Source organism: Elgaria multicarinata, chromosome 3 (genome assembly GCF_023053635.1).
Source record: "Elgaria multicarinata webbii isolate HBS135686 ecotype San Diego chromosome 3, rElgMul1.1.pri, whole genome shotgun sequence".
NCBI lineage: Eukaryota > Metazoa > Chordata > Lepidosauria > Squamata > Anguidae > Elgaria > Elgaria multicarinata.
In genome coordinates, this window is record NC_086173.1 from 20435993 (window position 1) to 20451977 (window position 15985).

The 15985-nt window shown below is 46.6% G+C and overlaps 1 protein-coding gene across 1 annotated transcript in view; it reads left to right on the forward strand.

Moving 5' to 3' along the window:
• LOC134394274 (methyl-CpG-binding domain protein 1-like) overlaps nucleotides 1-15985 on the forward strand; it is a 71460-nt gene that overhangs the window by 40844 nt on the left and 14631 nt on the right. Inside the window, exons 15-18 of the mRNA XM_063119559.1 lie at nucleotides 556-720; nucleotides 6308-6502; nucleotides 9925-10146; nucleotides 11729-11839. Of these exons, the coding sequence (XP_062975629.1) occupies nucleotides 556-720; nucleotides 6308-6502; nucleotides 9925-10146; nucleotides 11729-11839 (693 nt within the window). The remainder of the gene's footprint in view (nucleotides 1-555; nucleotides 721-6307; nucleotides 6503-9924; nucleotides 10147-11728; nucleotides 11840-15985) is intronic.

A 15985-nucleotide genomic window follows, 5' to 3' on the forward strand; every position in this document is an offset into this window, starting at 1 on the left:
AAGGGGACCAGAGGGACAAGAGGGAGAGAAATCCTACATCATGGGTTTTTGAGCTCAAACTTCAAGAAATAGTTAATGAACATCTTTTTTTTTTTTTTTTACCTTTGCCAGTTTATTTGCAGTAGATTTGTACTAAAAGTGTGAAATGGGCAAACATGTTTTTATCCAATCAGTCTCAGATTACTAGCCCCCGTGGCGACTTGGGATTTGCGCCAGTTGCAAGGAATGGAATGACTCTAAACTTGTGGAAGTGGCTATTTACAGCAGCCATTGTGTGCGAGATCAGGTCTGCACACTTTGGGGGGTCCAGCATTTCTGGACAGCGGGGAGATGTGGGCGGCTGAGGGGCGCTAGCAAACCGCATGGCAGTTGCCGAGCAGGTGCGTGAGCGACCCATGGCTTGGTGAGCTGGGTCTGGGGATCTGGATCTGCCTGCCAGATTCCCGGAAGCCCACAACATCCCTAACCCTAACAGATGACTCAGTTTCCCTCCCTGGCCTTTACATCACATTCTCACCCTGGGCTCCTGCCTGTCTTCTTCCTGTTTCCCCACAGCATGCCTCCAAAAGCCGTCGAAACCGGAAGTGTGGTGAGTGCGAAGCCTGCCTGCTGAAAACGGACTGCGGTCGCTGCGACTTCTGTTGCGACAAGCCCAAGTTTGGCGGGCGGAACCTCAAGCGCCAGAAGTGCCGCTGGAGACAGTGCCTGCAGTTTGCCATGGTTGGTGCCACCTCCGTCTGCTCTGCTGTGTCCTTTGACCGCCGGGCCCCTTTTTCTCCCCTTTGCTACTTCCTTGCTTTTCCTCAGATGTGTGTTGCAATTCGCTTAGAACCTCCGTACACCACCCGCGGATGTCAAGGGCAGGACTCGCTTTCGTCCAGCCCCTAAGAAACCTTGTCTGTCTTTGGTCTCATCCCAGCATGTGCCTTCCTGGCAAACAGCTTGGATGGCTGCATGTGTGTATGTGTGCTTACGCATGTTGTCTGGTTTGCCCCGTATAATCTGGCTGTGTTAAGCCTTGCCTGGATGGACTGGACCAGTGTCCATTGTGTCCAGCAACTTGTTTTCCGTCAGCAATTGGCCAGATGCCTCCTGCAATGCTCACAAGCCTTCTGTTTGTCCCCTAGATTTGGTGTTTGGGCGAATGCCGCTTCTGTACATTCCAGTTCCTCTTAGTGGTCACAAGGGTCTCAACAGCTGGGATCCCTTGTTTTTTCAAAACAAAAATATGTATAAAAAATATTGAAAATATTGAAATTAAAATATTTTAAAATATTAAATATATTATTAAATATAATTCAGCCTTCCTCAACCTGGGACGCTCCAGATGTGTTGGACTACAACTCTTATTACTGCTTGCCTTGTATCTTGCTGGCTGGGGCATTCTGGGAGATGCAGTCCAACACATCTGGAGCGCCCCAGGTTGAGGAAGGCTGATATAATTGTTAAATATTGTAATCAAATATTAAATATTATGACATTTGTTATTACATGTTATTGAATATTAAATACTAAATATATTAAAAGATGAACTATTTAAAGTATTAGATATTAAATATAATTATTAAATATTATAATCAAATATTATGAACTATTCAGGATTATTAAGTTGTTATATGTTATTAAATATTAAATATAAAGTCATTAAATGTTTAAATGTTATTAAATACTAAATATACTAAATATTAAATATATTTAAAATATTTAAAAAATATTTTTAAAAATCAATATATGAAACTTCAAATACATTTTGCAGGGGGAGTGGGGAGAGGAGGCGGAATGAGAACTCGGCTATGGTCACCTGCCTGGCAAATTGCAATCATAAGGGAGTCTTTATGTGACCGCTGACTGTCTCAGTCAAATCTATATTGAGAGTCATACGTCATGATGGAGAAAGGTGAATTCCCCAACTTACAGACTCAAATGCACTTATTTTGTGGAAGTTTGTTTTGTTCTCAATAAGACGGAGCAAGGAACAGCTGCTCCAAAAGTGGTTTTTTAAAGCTGTCTAACCAGGGTTGGAATACCTTTTAAATGAAATATGTTTTGTAAGGTTTACTTGCTTTTGTGTATGCTGGACCCACCTCCAGTCATCTCGAGATCGGGCATTGAGAGGGTGATCAATATCTCCCTGTCTTTGCATGGTTTGTATTTTTGATAACCCCCTATCATGTCCTCTGCTCCTTTCTCTCCCCCCACACCCCTGTGTGTGCACTGTAAACTCCCCTCCCCTAGATTTGAATTAATGCTCTGATATTTTACTCCAGAGTTTCTTGCAAGATGAGCTGAATACCATTTTCTCCCTGCATTCTAATGCCAACATGACCATAATATTGAAAATGGTAGTCACACCTTGATAGGATTAGCACAAGGAGCATTGCTTTTTTTTATGTGAAACAGGTTTAAGGGCAGAATTTGCCCCATGCCCATCTTGATCAGCCCTACCAGTTTGACATTCCGTCTCCCAGCACAGGCAGTGTCCAGATTTGAAGATCCATGGAAGCATCCCTTTTACCTAATAAGCCCTGCCGCCCACCAGGTTAGCAGTGGACTTTATCCCCCCGATGGAGAAATGAATTCAAAGCCCATTCAGTTTGCTGTAAGCGTGGACTTTTAGTTCTGGGTTAAATTGCTGCATAGTTGAGAATTGGTAGGAACTGAGGCAGAACCAGAGGTAAGGATTTGACCCACTTGGCTCTGTTCTGACTGCACTGCATGCAGGTGTCTTGCTTTTCTGGGTCGACTGCACCAATGGTGACGGTGAGTTGGGATGTTGTCTCTGTGCAAGACAGGAGCTGATCAGAACGCCCAAGTGTAGCAGCATAAAGCTAGAGGGCAAAAGATTTCTGCTCCTCCTGCCTGGTCTCTTAGCCGGGCAGGCACTTTTCTTATTCAGCTGTGTATACGTGAAGCGTGGCGTGGAGGATTTGGGCTAACGGCCTCAAAATGTGGTTTCAGTTCCGGTTAAGACTGCTCAGAAAGAACTAGATAGAAAGAACTCCTGTTCTAAGATTTCATTCTGGTTTCTCAGTTGTGACCCCCTTGATGGAAGAGTTTTGTCCCCGCTTGAGACCTTCTTCCTCTGCAGCATCTAGGGTTGTGATGTGATGTGAGGTCAGGCTTTTCCCACTCCAAAACAAATTAATGTTCTCCTTTGGGTGGGAGACCCAGCTGATCTGCTTCGTTACCCAGATCTTCTTGATCCCTGTAATTCAGTTGAGAGCAAGCATTACCCCAGTTCAAGCTGGCTGGGGGACTCCCATCGGCGCTCTGTGTGCTGCCTCTGTGTTTAGCTTGCTCACTTGCCTGAGCCTGCCAAAGTTTTCTTTTCTGCTGGAGCCCTGGATGTAAACACTCCTTGTACATTCCATTGATCTGAACTGTGGCGGGTTGGCGTATGAAGGCTCTCTTGTGCCTTGGGAATCTTTGCGGCCCTTCATGGCCTTGGGCTGCCTGCCAGCTCTGCTGGGGTTTGTTTTCTAATTCTTGTATTAAGTTTCCAAATCGAAGACAAACGTACAAACAAACAGAAAATAAACTTACATCAGCAATGTCTACCAAAGCCTTTCCTCAGAATGTTGAAAAGAGGCTTAGGGCGCAAATCCTACACACGTTCAGACAGAAAAAAGTTCTACAATTCCCAACATCCCATGCTGGCTTGGGAATGCTGGGAGTTGTAGGCCTTTCCCCTCCCCATCTAAACATGCAGAGGGTTGCATCCTTAATACAATTCGCTTGTATGAAGAATCTTAAAGAAAATGCATAAGCAGTCAAATGGATTCCACCCATATCTTTGCCTGTAAAGTTAACGGGGGGAAATTGCGTTAAAAATGTGTCAACAACGAGATTTACATTTGATGCAATTTCCTTTTCTTTTGTTTGTTTGTGTTTAGACCTTTTGGTTTAGGAAAAGGTAGTCTGGAATGAATCTGATTAAAGAGCTGGGGTTGTGAGCTGTTTCCCTTACTAGGGGTGCAATCCTATGTATGTTTAAACGTAAAAAAAACCCTCATTCAGCTCCCAGCATTACCCAACCGACATGGTTGGCTGGGGAATTCTGGGAGTTATAGGACTTTTTTCTTCCTGTCTAAACATGCTTAGGATTGCGCATTCATAGCCACTTGCTCGTAGCGAAGTGAAATATCCAAGCAGCTGTTGAGCGAAATTTTGGGAAAGAGACTCTAGCTCTTTACATCTTTAGGCTGTTTTGATGTGCTTCAAATGACTTGCATCGTGTGCGGATGTACTTGCAAGTGAACATTTTTGTGGGCTAATAACTCTCGTGAACTTTTCTTTACAAGGTTATTTTTAGCCTTTATGTTTGTCCCTTGTGTGCGTAGCACAGCTGTGCCCACTGAACTGGCTGAGAAACCAGTTCTTTCTGAACAATTCAGATGCCAGCAAGAGTGGGGAAGGGTACAGCTCTGGCTTTTAAAAACAAACAACGGATCAGGACTGTGCATAACCCACGTTTGTTTGTTTGCTAGCTAAAGAGAACTTAAAAAATTGAATTGTTAATCCAAATTCAGCCAAGAAAAAGCGGATTCTGCACCTTGCATAAATTATGCTAACTGAGCAAGTCTGCTTGCTTTAATTAGAATAAGGAGGAGCAACAAAAGGCCCTGGAGTCCCTCTGCCCACCACTGGAAACATTATCGCCATAAGAGCTAGAAACATGCTTAATTTTTATTTATTTATATTTACACAAAAGCATTGTTATAGCCTTCTGGCTAAACAGAGTGTCTCCATTCATAATGAATGCTGAGTTTTTGCACTCAGTGCAGCTTTCAGCTCTTTTTATTTTTACTTTGGTTCTCCTATGGAATCAGGACATACACACAGCCCTAGAAGGAATACTAGTTGCAGCCCTGTTTATGGGTGGGTGAAATAGGAGATGGGGATACAGAGGAGATGCAGAAATGTGGACAGATTAAGCACATACTGGGTGCCACTAATATTTCTTTCTGCAATCATGAGGCCAGAGAGCTCCAGAAAAGCTGCTGAGCCACAGTCTATATTCCTGGATTGACCCTTCCTTGCTCTTCTCCTCCGGCCTCGGTTGATGCTTCCTAAACCTTGGTGTCTCTTTTAGCCCATCTGCCCCTGATCACCTGGTCTGTTCTCCCTAACTCTTTTGTGTGCTATCCTGCCTGTGCACAGTCCTAGAGAGCTGCACTAATCCACAGCAAAATTAAGAGGCAAATATCCAAAGGTGCTATATAAGACAGACCAATGAAAATTGGGGGTATAGGGGATAGAAATTGAGTGTTTTGTATGTACCAGGAAGTAGAAGGAGACATTCCTGCTCTCTCCAGAATGGCTCGCAAAACGGAAATACTTCTGAAAATAGAGCTGTAAAAGTCAAAAGACTTCAGCCCGTTATATAAAAAACCACAACCAGTCCTCTGCAGCACCTCTGGAAGCATCTTAATTTGGCAGTGCGCACCCCTAACACATAGCCAGGAGAGCTCAGGACCCTCCACACCAAACCTGCTTGCATCTTGTAGTGGCATCAACCCTGCAGACTGGAAACCATGCATATGTTTGCTGAATTTGCTTCACAGGGTGTGCATGTTTGTACAGCTTTGGGAAGGTTGTTCTCCCTTTTGTTTTCCTAGGGTTAGAGGCTTGGTCTGAGAGAGACTGGGGAAACAAAATAGAGAGCAGGGAAACCCGGGGGGGGGGGGGAGGTTGCTGTGGTAATGGGCTGATGTTCAAGCTGATGTTCTGACCACTGCGGTCCCTGTTTTCTGCAGAATCTTCTGACATTTTTGCAACCCTGAAACTTGTGCTCTCTAGAAAGCAAAAACAGGGGCAGCAACTTTGAGATTCAACCATTCTTTCCAAGTTGCTTTATTTCATATTGGACATTTGGCAATACAGTTGAGGCTCAGTAGACTTCCAGAACCCCACGTCTTTAGCTCTCTTGTTTACCCTCATTGCCCGAAACCCCATGGTCTCGCTTCGCAACCCTCAACTACTTCGTTGTTTTTCTTTGGTCCTAGCTGCGCCTGTGTCGGAACCTCTTGCGGGAGGATGACGGGAAGACCTGTTCTCTCGTGCCTTGGGCTGTTCTGGGTTGCCTTGGATGCACTTGCAAGGAATGGTTGGCTGGGTTGCAGGTGCTGAGCCTGGGTGCCCAGGAAAGGGAGAGCCGGGCTTGCAGTAGGATAGCGGGGGCTGGAGGGACCGGGCCAAGCGATGGCGCTGCTTGCTTTGGAGCTGGGGCTCCTGTTCCCGCGCCTGCCGCTTGCCACCTCCACAGCTCGCTCCTCTTCGTATCTCCCTCTTCTCTTCCCTTCCCTAGAAGCGGCTGCTTCCCGAGGAGTGGAGCAGCCCGGAGGCGGAGGGGGCAGCGGCAGAGGGCTGGAAGGTCAGGAGGAGGAGGAGGAACGCCTACGGTGGCCGCAGCCGCAAGCCAGCCAGGATCAAGCAGGTGGGGCGGCGGGGAGCCAAGGGGAGAGGCCAGAAGCGACGGGCGAAAGCCAGCTTCCAGCCGGAGGTAACTGCCCCACCTCTCCCCACACATCCCATGTGCTGCCGCTGTGCCCTATCCACACCGTGTCGTGGCATTCTGGGCCGACCCCACCGCTGTCAAATCCCTCTCTGGGTGTTGGGAAATAGTCACCGATGCTGGCGGTATCTCGCCTTCCTCCTTCTTTTGTTCTGCCCTTCTGTTATATCTCCCTTCCTGCCCCCAAGCTGTGGAGGGAGATGGGGGCGAGCTAGCCGTTTTCCTGATGCTCTTGAGGATCAGTGTCCTCCCACACTCCTGGGAACTCCTGGGTTTCTTCCTCTTGTCCGTCGCCTTGGGTCCGTCCCTTCCAGGCCCAGTCGCCTTCACGGCCATTTCCTTCCTGTCCAGGATTGCCACTTTCAGGTCCATTCTTTCTTCCTGCTGCGTCTGCCTCTCTCTGCTGCTGACTCTTGTGTGCTGTGCTGAGGGTCTGGGGCAAGGGAAAGGAACAGCAGGTTCTGGGCGCATTGCGCAGGAATGTGGGCCAGTTCAGTACTGTGGTTGCAAGTCCACAACTTGTATACCTGTGTCCCAGGGCCTGGTCTGAAGGCACCTGACGCGTCACCTTGCTGAAGCTAAGCAGGTTTGGGCGTGGTCTGTGCCTGGCTGGGTGACCACCTCAAAATCCGATGTAGCCACCTTGAGATCTATGATGGAAGAAAGGTGGGGATATACATGTAATAAATGAATTCATACTAAGGCTGGTGATTGGGAGCTAGTAGTTGTTTCTATTATGAGTTACTATCAATATAAATCTTCTGATCCTCATGAAGTGTCACTTTAGAACGGATAGCTGGGTGTCAACTTCCTGACTGGTCTGGGGAATTTATTTTATTTATTCTAAGACTTGTATCCTAACAGTCAAATATGCATCTCTTGTGGCAGCTGCTGTTAATTCAGTACATTGAATATAAATACTCAATTAAACCAGGAGCCCACGTTAAAACTACAGTCAAGCCAAACAGATCAGCTAGCAGCAGGTCCATTAAATACATCAGCCGAAAGGCCTTTCTAGATCATTTAAAAATAATAACCGAGGGGCTGATTTTTACTGAAATCAACAGGAGAGGGATAAGATCACAAGACTAGAGGAGTAGTATAATATATTGAGTCAAAAAAAGTACAGAGTGGCAGATCAGGATCTGTGAGCAGGAATGACTCTCTCCAATAAAACGTTCTTTGGGATCTAGCGTCATCATTATGATCCCGGCTAAGACATTCCTTTAGGCTTTGGTAGGCAAAATGATGCCCACCGGGACCAATGAGCCCCCGGACATATTTCTTGGCGCTCACCAAAGTGTCTTATCTCTTCCATTTTAAAAAAATAACCTATTTCCTTACAGACAGCTGGGATTGCTGTGAAATAGGTTTTGTTGGTGCTGAAAACTGGGAGTTCAAAGGTGTTGTTTAGTATTGGGGCTCAGATCCTATCTCTGCTGTGTACAGGGCCAGGCAAAGCTGGTAATAGGCCCGGGCCAGATAGGAAATGTAGGCCTCATTTCAAACTGCTCATTAAGTATTTTTTAATCAGTTCTAAATACATATGAACTAGAACGATTTATAAAAAAGGTAATGGCAAGCACTTTTATTCACTTCTTCACATTCAGGAATACATTACGTGCTTTTCTTTGGGCAAATTCATCATCAACAACAGAAAAATCAAGCAACTTTGCCCAGGGAGACTCAGAGTAGGCCCCCTCAAAATCATAGGCCCATGCCAACTGGCCCCACTGCCCCCCCTCTGCCCAGCCCTGGCTGTGTATTTGGTCTTTAGGGCAGATTACTTCTCCTTTGCCACACCTCCCATGGCAGCCATTTTTTCAGAGTGCCCAGGGCAGTTTCTCATATTCTCAAAGGTTGCCTATCCCTGTTTTAGGCCGAGGTCTTCATTGAATAAATAAATACTTTTCTGTTCTGCCTAGATCACCCTATATAAAACGTCAGCCGATTCTCTTCCTGGGCTTCTTGTGTGATGGCGCTTGGCAATGAGAAAAGTCAGCTCTGTGCCTGGGCGCCCATGGTTCATAGAGTCTTGAGCACATAGAAACTCAAGGCTCTCTCCTCCTGCCCGCCACAAGTATGGAGAATTTTGCAGGAAGCTTTCTAGACTCCTGGAGCGCTATCAGACTTTAAAACTAGAATCGCAAGGAAGAGGCTCACCGAGCAAGTATCCAAGAGGGTGACTCTGTGCTGTGTTCTGACTCTTTGCTGAGAAACAGTGATGATCCCAGATTCCTGTGCAGGCAATTGGTGTGGAAAAACTCGAATCAAAACCCGTTACACTCATCTGATACACCCCTGCTCCTCAAGTAACCCTGTCTACACATACCCTAAATGGGAGTGGGTTAAGTGCAGTACCTAAAACATTCTTAGGTACCTGTAAAGCTCTTGTTGGAATCAAGGGAGTTTTGACTTTGTTTTTTCAAACAAGTTTCTAGCTCTCATGGTTGTGGCAAAGTTTGTAAACACGATGGCAAATGTATCAAAGCACCAAGGACAAAGAGAAATTCATTTAACACCAGTGATATTTCCGGACTTCGTATTGAGTGTTAAAGGCGTGCTCATGTCTTTAACATTTTACAGTGAGCTTGCTTTTAGAATAGTTGCAATATGTGTGTTGTCTGGCACCTGGCCAAGAATCTTGTCGGTTGTGTTAAAACTACAGGAAGTTAAAATGTGGGTGCTGGCTTCTGAAATACATCTGACACAAGGCTCTGTTGCTGAGAAATGAGCTAGGTTGGGCCCGGGTGGCTTTCTTGAGGATTGTGAGTTGAAGCATCTTTGCTTCAGGTACGCCTTGGGTGTACTGGAGATGGAGAGAGAGCAGTGATTTTCGGATAGTGCTACAATCAAATCTCTGTACATTCTACCTATGTAAACTCTGTGCGGTGGGAGTGGAGACCCTGACTCTACAAATTGAGTCAGATGATGTGAATGAATAAAATGCCTCCAGTTCACCAAGAGGAAGGGCAAAGCTACATAGAATACAGAGCCTTCCCTCCCACCTCCAGCGACCGGAAGCCCTGCTCGTATTCCACTCTGGCCTCTAAGATCTCAGCAGCCATAGGAGATGGGGTCTTCTTGATGACAAATCTTGCACCAGGTAGCCAAGCCATGCTTACGTGGGGTAGCTGTGGATGCAAAGTAGCCTGGAGAGGACTGTGGCTCAGTGACAGAACACACGAGTTGCATGACGAAGACCCCTGGCATCTCCATTAAGAATGCCAGGTAAGAGTTGATGGGGCAGATTCCTGCCTGAGATCCTGCAAAGTTCCTGCCAGTTGGTGTAGACAAAGCTGAGCTAGATGGATGAAGTAGTCTGATCTGGAAAAGGCATTTTTGATTGATTCTATTTGATTGTGTATCTGTCTCTCTCCCCCCCCCCCCCCCCCCCAATATCACTGCAGGAGTCCTCTTCAAGCAGTGAACTGATTCATCTGCCCAAGTCACGGGGCCCAGAGAAGCAGCCGCCGCCATCGCCGCCACTGAGATTAAAAACCGAGCCGGAAAGGGCTGACCCTGTTGTGGCCCACGAACCCATGAAAGACCACCCCATCCTACCACAGCATGTCAAAGAGGAGCCAGATGTCCCTCGCCTCCCCACCCCACCCACCCGGGTCCTGGTGAAGGTGAGTGAGAATTCTCCTCTCTTGCCACCCTTGTGGCTGCTTCCTCCTTTAACACTTCCAGAGTCCTGTTTTGGCAAACGCTGAGGCTGCATGCTTCCAGTTATTTAGAAACTAAGAAAGACAAACATGAATACTTTTTGTTTATGCCTCTCCTTCTGTATCTAGCCCACAAATCAAACATGAACATAAGAGCCCTGCTGGATCAGACCAAGTACTCTGTTCACACAGCGGCCAACCCTCTGTTGACCAGGAATCCACAAGCAGGACATGGGTCCAACAGCACTCTCCTGCCCATGTTCCCCAGCAATTGGTCTACATAGGCCTACTGCCTCTTATATGGAGGTAGCACATAGATAACAGGACTCAAAGCCGTTGATGGCCTTTTCCTCCAAGAATTTATCCAACCCCCTTTTGAAGCTGTCCAAATTGGTGGCCATCACTACATTTTGTGGTAAGGAATTCCATAGTTTAATTATGCGCAGTGTGAAGAAGTCCTTTTGTCTGTTCACAGCCACTAAGACTTAAAAATGAAGATCAGTTAAAACAATTGGATAAAACAAATAAAAGCAGAAGTAAGAAAAGCAGCCTAAAATCTCAGATCTTTTTGAAGTAAAATAGCTTTGACGAGCCTTCTGAAGACAGTGAATGAAGGTGATCTTCCCTTGGGGAGGAAAATTGTGAAGGATGGATGTTAGGACCCAAAAAGCTCTGCTCCTTGTAGCCACGATCCTAACTCTTAGAAGGCCGTGCCACTCTGAGCAGAATCTCCATACGTTTGGCTCAAAGAAGACTCTGCAGCCCTTTGGTTGGACGGGTGCCCTACCTCCCAATTGCCGTATGCTTGGCTATAAAGCTGATACACTCATAGCAATTGGAAATCCCTGGTTAAATGAGTTTCTTCAGCCAATCCGTTTTTGGAATTGCTGGGCGCATGCAGCTGGTGACTTGTCATGGGCTTTTCTCGGTTAGCCATGTGATCTCACTGATGGGCGTTACTTTCTTTTTTTGAAAAGTTTCCCGCTGTACTGCATGAGCATCCATGCAAATTCACCTTTTAAAACAGGGAAGAGCAAATGGGAGCCCAGGGGCCAGAATTTGCCTCTGGGACAATTTTGTCTAGCCCCCAGTGGCCCTTTCAAAAGTGTCTTCAAGGTGAATGGTGCAGGTGCGCATTAGTGCTAATGCATTACTTGTGCAAAATCACGAACGTGCATTTGTGGTAATGCAGATTCGCACAAATCCCCTTCAAAAGTGAAAAACTGGTCCTCCAGTCCGAGGAATCCACATGACTTGGAAAAAGCTGGTCTGCTGTGGAATCTGAACTCATATGAATCTGTTGGAGATGTCTCTGATGTCTCTAGCATTCAGTGAAGCTCCTGTCATTGTCTGTTGAGTCTGACCAATGATACTGCTAATCTAGCAAGTTTGGGCCTGAGCAATAGGAACATAGACAGACAGACAGACACACACACACACACACGTACGTGTGTGTGTTTGTATATGTATGTGGAAGCACTCCCATGTCTTCTTGAAATTTGTATACATCTTTTACGGACTCCAATGTTTATGTCTAACTTCACAGGATTCCGACACCCGATTCCCTGCTGTCAACCTCCTTATTGCCACCTCTCCCAAAATCAAACAGGAGCATGCAGAACCAGGTGGGGACCGTCGGCCATCCAGTGACTCTCCGGTAAGCCCCCAAATAGGCCATGCTTCCTTCTCACCTTCTCATCAGACTCATCAATCCTCTTTTTAATTTTTCTAGACAAATTGGAATTAGTGGGATTCACCAGAAGGTTCCTGGATAGAGTTCCTGAGTTACAGATCCAAAATACCTGATCTATAAAGGTGTTATAGAGCTGGGTGTATTTAAATGTTGATAATTAAGGCTCTCTGACAAACAACCTAAGCTTCCCTCCTCACATAGACCTTGTGCAGACAACACACTAAACCACAGTGGTAAAGCATTTTGAGCTAAACATTATGGCTTAGCGTGTTGTGTGAACCATGACTTAGCATGCTGTGTAAACCATTCCTAAGCATTGTGGCTACATAACCACAGTTTAAAAATGTTCACTAACAATTTGCTGCAAAAGGGTTAACCAACCATGGCTTAGGGTGTTGTCTGAACAGGCCCAATGTATCTAGTCTTCCCCTTAGGGTCCTGTATTATTAGACATCTCCACAAAATGCTTGCTTGGTTGCTTATTTATTTTATTTTATTTATTACACTTATATACTGCCCCCATAGCCAGGGCTCTCTGGGCGGTTTACAGAATTTCTAAAAAATTAAGATAAAAACGAGTATACAAAATTTAAAATTCTAAAACACAGAACATACACACATAAAGCATTAAAAGCCGTTAAAAACTAAACATGTGGGTAATTAAGATGTGCCGCTATATGCCTGGGCAAAGAGGAAAATCTTAACCTGGCGCTGGAAAGATAGCAGCGTTGGCGCCCGGCAAGCCTCGTCAGGGAGATCGTTCCATAGTATGGGGGCCACCACCGAAAAGGCCCTGTCCCTCGTTGCAACACTCCAAGCCTCTCTCGGAGTAGGCACCCGGAGGAGGACCTTAGATGTTGAACGTAGTGTATATTCACATCGGGAGAAGCTTTCCATCAGGTATTGTGGTCCCAAGCCGTGTAAGGCTTTATAGGTCAAAACCAGCACCTTGAATTGGGCTCGGAAACATACAGGCAGCCAGTGCAAGTGGACCAGAGCAGGTGTTATATGGTTGAACCTTCTGGTTCCCGAAATCAATCTGGCCGCTGCAATTTGCACAAGCTGTAGCTTCCGAACCGTCTTCAAAGGCAGCCCTACGTAGTGTGCATAGCAGTAGTCTAACTTGGAGGTTACCAGAGCATGGACAACTGAAGCCAGGTTATCCCTGTCCAGATAGGGGCGTACCTGGGCCACCACCGGAGTTTGTAAAAGGCACTCCGTGCCACTGAGGTCACCTGAGCCTCAAGTGACAATGATGGATCTAAAAGAACCCCCAAGCTATGAACCTGCTCCTTCAGGGTGAGTGCAATCCCATCCAGAACCGGTAGAACACCCCCCATCCTGTCAGCGGAATCACCTACCAACAGCATGTCAGTCTTGTCTGGATTGAGTTTCAGTTTATTAGCCCTCATCCAGTCCATTGTTGCTTCTTTTCTCAGTGCAAGAAAGTTCACAACTTTTGCTAATTTTTTGTTTTCTAACGGTCCCAGTCATGACTCAGTTAAGGACAATGTTACCAAGTCTGAGGTCTTATTAACGCACACACTTCTTCTTCGTGGTCTCTGTGCATCACACATATGGGCTCTGCGCCTGCGCAGGGCCAGCTTCGGAAACTTCTATAGCTGAAAACGTTTTAGGCGGGAACCCCTCCCCCACCGTCCACTGAGCATGCTCAGGGGTTCCCGCCTAATCCCCTCAGTTCTCTTCAACCGCCTGTAGGGTCAACAGCTTGTGGAGACTTCTCGTGTGTGGTATACTTTACCTCAGCTGAAAATATTCTATTTTCCTTCTTGTCTTTTCTCTCCAGTTTTCTAATCTTTTCTATTTAGTTATTATGTATGTATATATATATATATATATATATATATATAAAAAGAATTCGTTTGTTGTTAGTTAGCCTTGTGGCGTATGGCACATCAAGGCCTCTTCAAGAAGTGCCCCGTTTGCGGGCTGAAGATCACGCTAACCGACGGACATTCCCTTTGTTTGCTTTGCTTGGGGGACACACATTGTGGAATCTTGTGTGTTTTGTCTAAAATTCTCGAGGCAAGTGAGAAAAAACCGATCAGACCGCCTTTGGGCGTTGTTCTGAAAAAAGGCGTTGGAGGCAGTGGAGGTACCGAGAGGATCTCGACGCTCCAAATCTCCTATTATAATGGAATCTATGCCCCAACCTCCTCCCACGCGGAGTGAAGCCTTATCGTTTCCCCCTTCCTCCTCACAGCCGCATCAACAAAGGCGGCAAAGAAGATTTCTAAGAGAGTGAAAGAGCATTCTGGGGCTGACAACCTCAGAAAGAAAAGAGCAAACTTAAGATGGAAAATGGGAAGAAAAAACCCGTTGAAACCGACTTTGTCGGTACCGAGGAGCCCGGTACCAAGCACTTCGGTACCGAGGCATCCGACAGGGCACAGGAGCCCAATGTCGAGCCTTTCATTGCAAAGGTCTCCTCCGGAACCGATAAGCCCGATACCGAGGCTATCGCTACCGAGACCATTTTCGATACCGAGATGGGCGACACCATCCGCACCACCGGTATCGAATTCTCCGCCCCAGGCAGGGCACGGTATCGGCTCACCGACACTTTCTCCGCTGCAGATCATCACGGTACCGACAGATGATCCCAGCGTAAGAGCATCAATTTCGGAAGGCGAAATTAGAGGTTCCTCCCTGGATAATACCGTACCTGATCGGGGTCCCAGTTCCCCTCGGTACTGAGAGGAACCACAGCCCATCGATACCGACGGACGTCGTTACCGACAAGTGCCCCAGCAAACGCCGGTCGATACCAAAGGCTATCGATACCGACACACGCCTCACCAGCAACCACCGGTCCATACCGAAGGCTATCGATACTGATATACGCCTCCTTACAGATACGACCGGGGTCGTTCACCGGCTTTAGCTCATTCAGGTCCTCAATATATGACCTATGACGAGCGACATCTGTCCCCTCCAAGAATGTGGGACTATTACGCTGATTGGCAACCTCCCTAGTATCCTCCGTATTATTACGAGGATTGGAGACACAGAAGGCACCAAGATTACTATTATCAGTATCCGTAGGAACGGCAACACGAGCCGTACCCGCGTTTCCGCCAACCACCCTCCAATTGCAAACGTTGCCTACATCAGACATAGGACTGGATGTTCCATCGGAGGATTACCAATCGGACTCCTCACAAGATACATCACCACCAGATGACCTCGTGGTCACTGCAGACGTGGTGTCTCCTTCAGAGGACTTAGCACACTTTACTGATAAGGTACAAAGAATGGCAAGGTCCCTAGGGGCTCAAATATCCCAACCTATAGAGAAATTTAATGACCCAGTTTACGATGATGTATACTGTGGGTCATCAACCCCAGTGGCTATTCCATATTTGCCTGTGCTGCTGCGCACAGCACAACAATCATGGAAGCTGCCCTCCTCTATGCCACAATGTCGAGGAGGCTAGACAACATTACAGGGGACACGATAGTGTACCCTGTGTTATAGGCGATCAGTAAAAAGAGCATTCCACCATGTTACCCTGTAAATTGGGGGGTGGGTCATTCTAGTGTTCATAAAATGGAAAATGTTTCACCAATCTTTCTGAAAATACGACCTGCCAGAAAGAAATGCTGGTTTTACATACCCTGGCAATTTCAAGAAGTTTGGTGAAATATTGAAGGGGTGGTGGCAGTTGAAAGGATGAAAGTAAAAAAATCCTCTCTGACTCAAAAGTGAAACTGAAAACTGGGGTTAGCGACCATTTTTTGCGCACGGAAAGCTCCGAATTGGGACCCTTACCCTCCAATCCATTGGTGGGATCGTGTTCCCCAGTCCATCTCATTGATGGAATGGCCTTTCTTTTTTTAAAATTCCCTTCCGTTGAATTTTAATAATAAAAAAATTGCCCCATTAAAGTCAAAGGAGGCCTCATAACACATCGCATGCGCAGTAGCGGCGCTCTCCCCCCTCCCTCCTGTCTTGAGGGCTATTCGGGGTAGGAGCCAGTCAGGGGGCTCGCTGCCCCGTCCAGCATACACAAAATGTGGCTGCTGCCGCTGCCCCTCCTTCCCTGTCAGCGCGACCCGGCAGTTGCCCCAAGATGGCAGCGCAGGCCT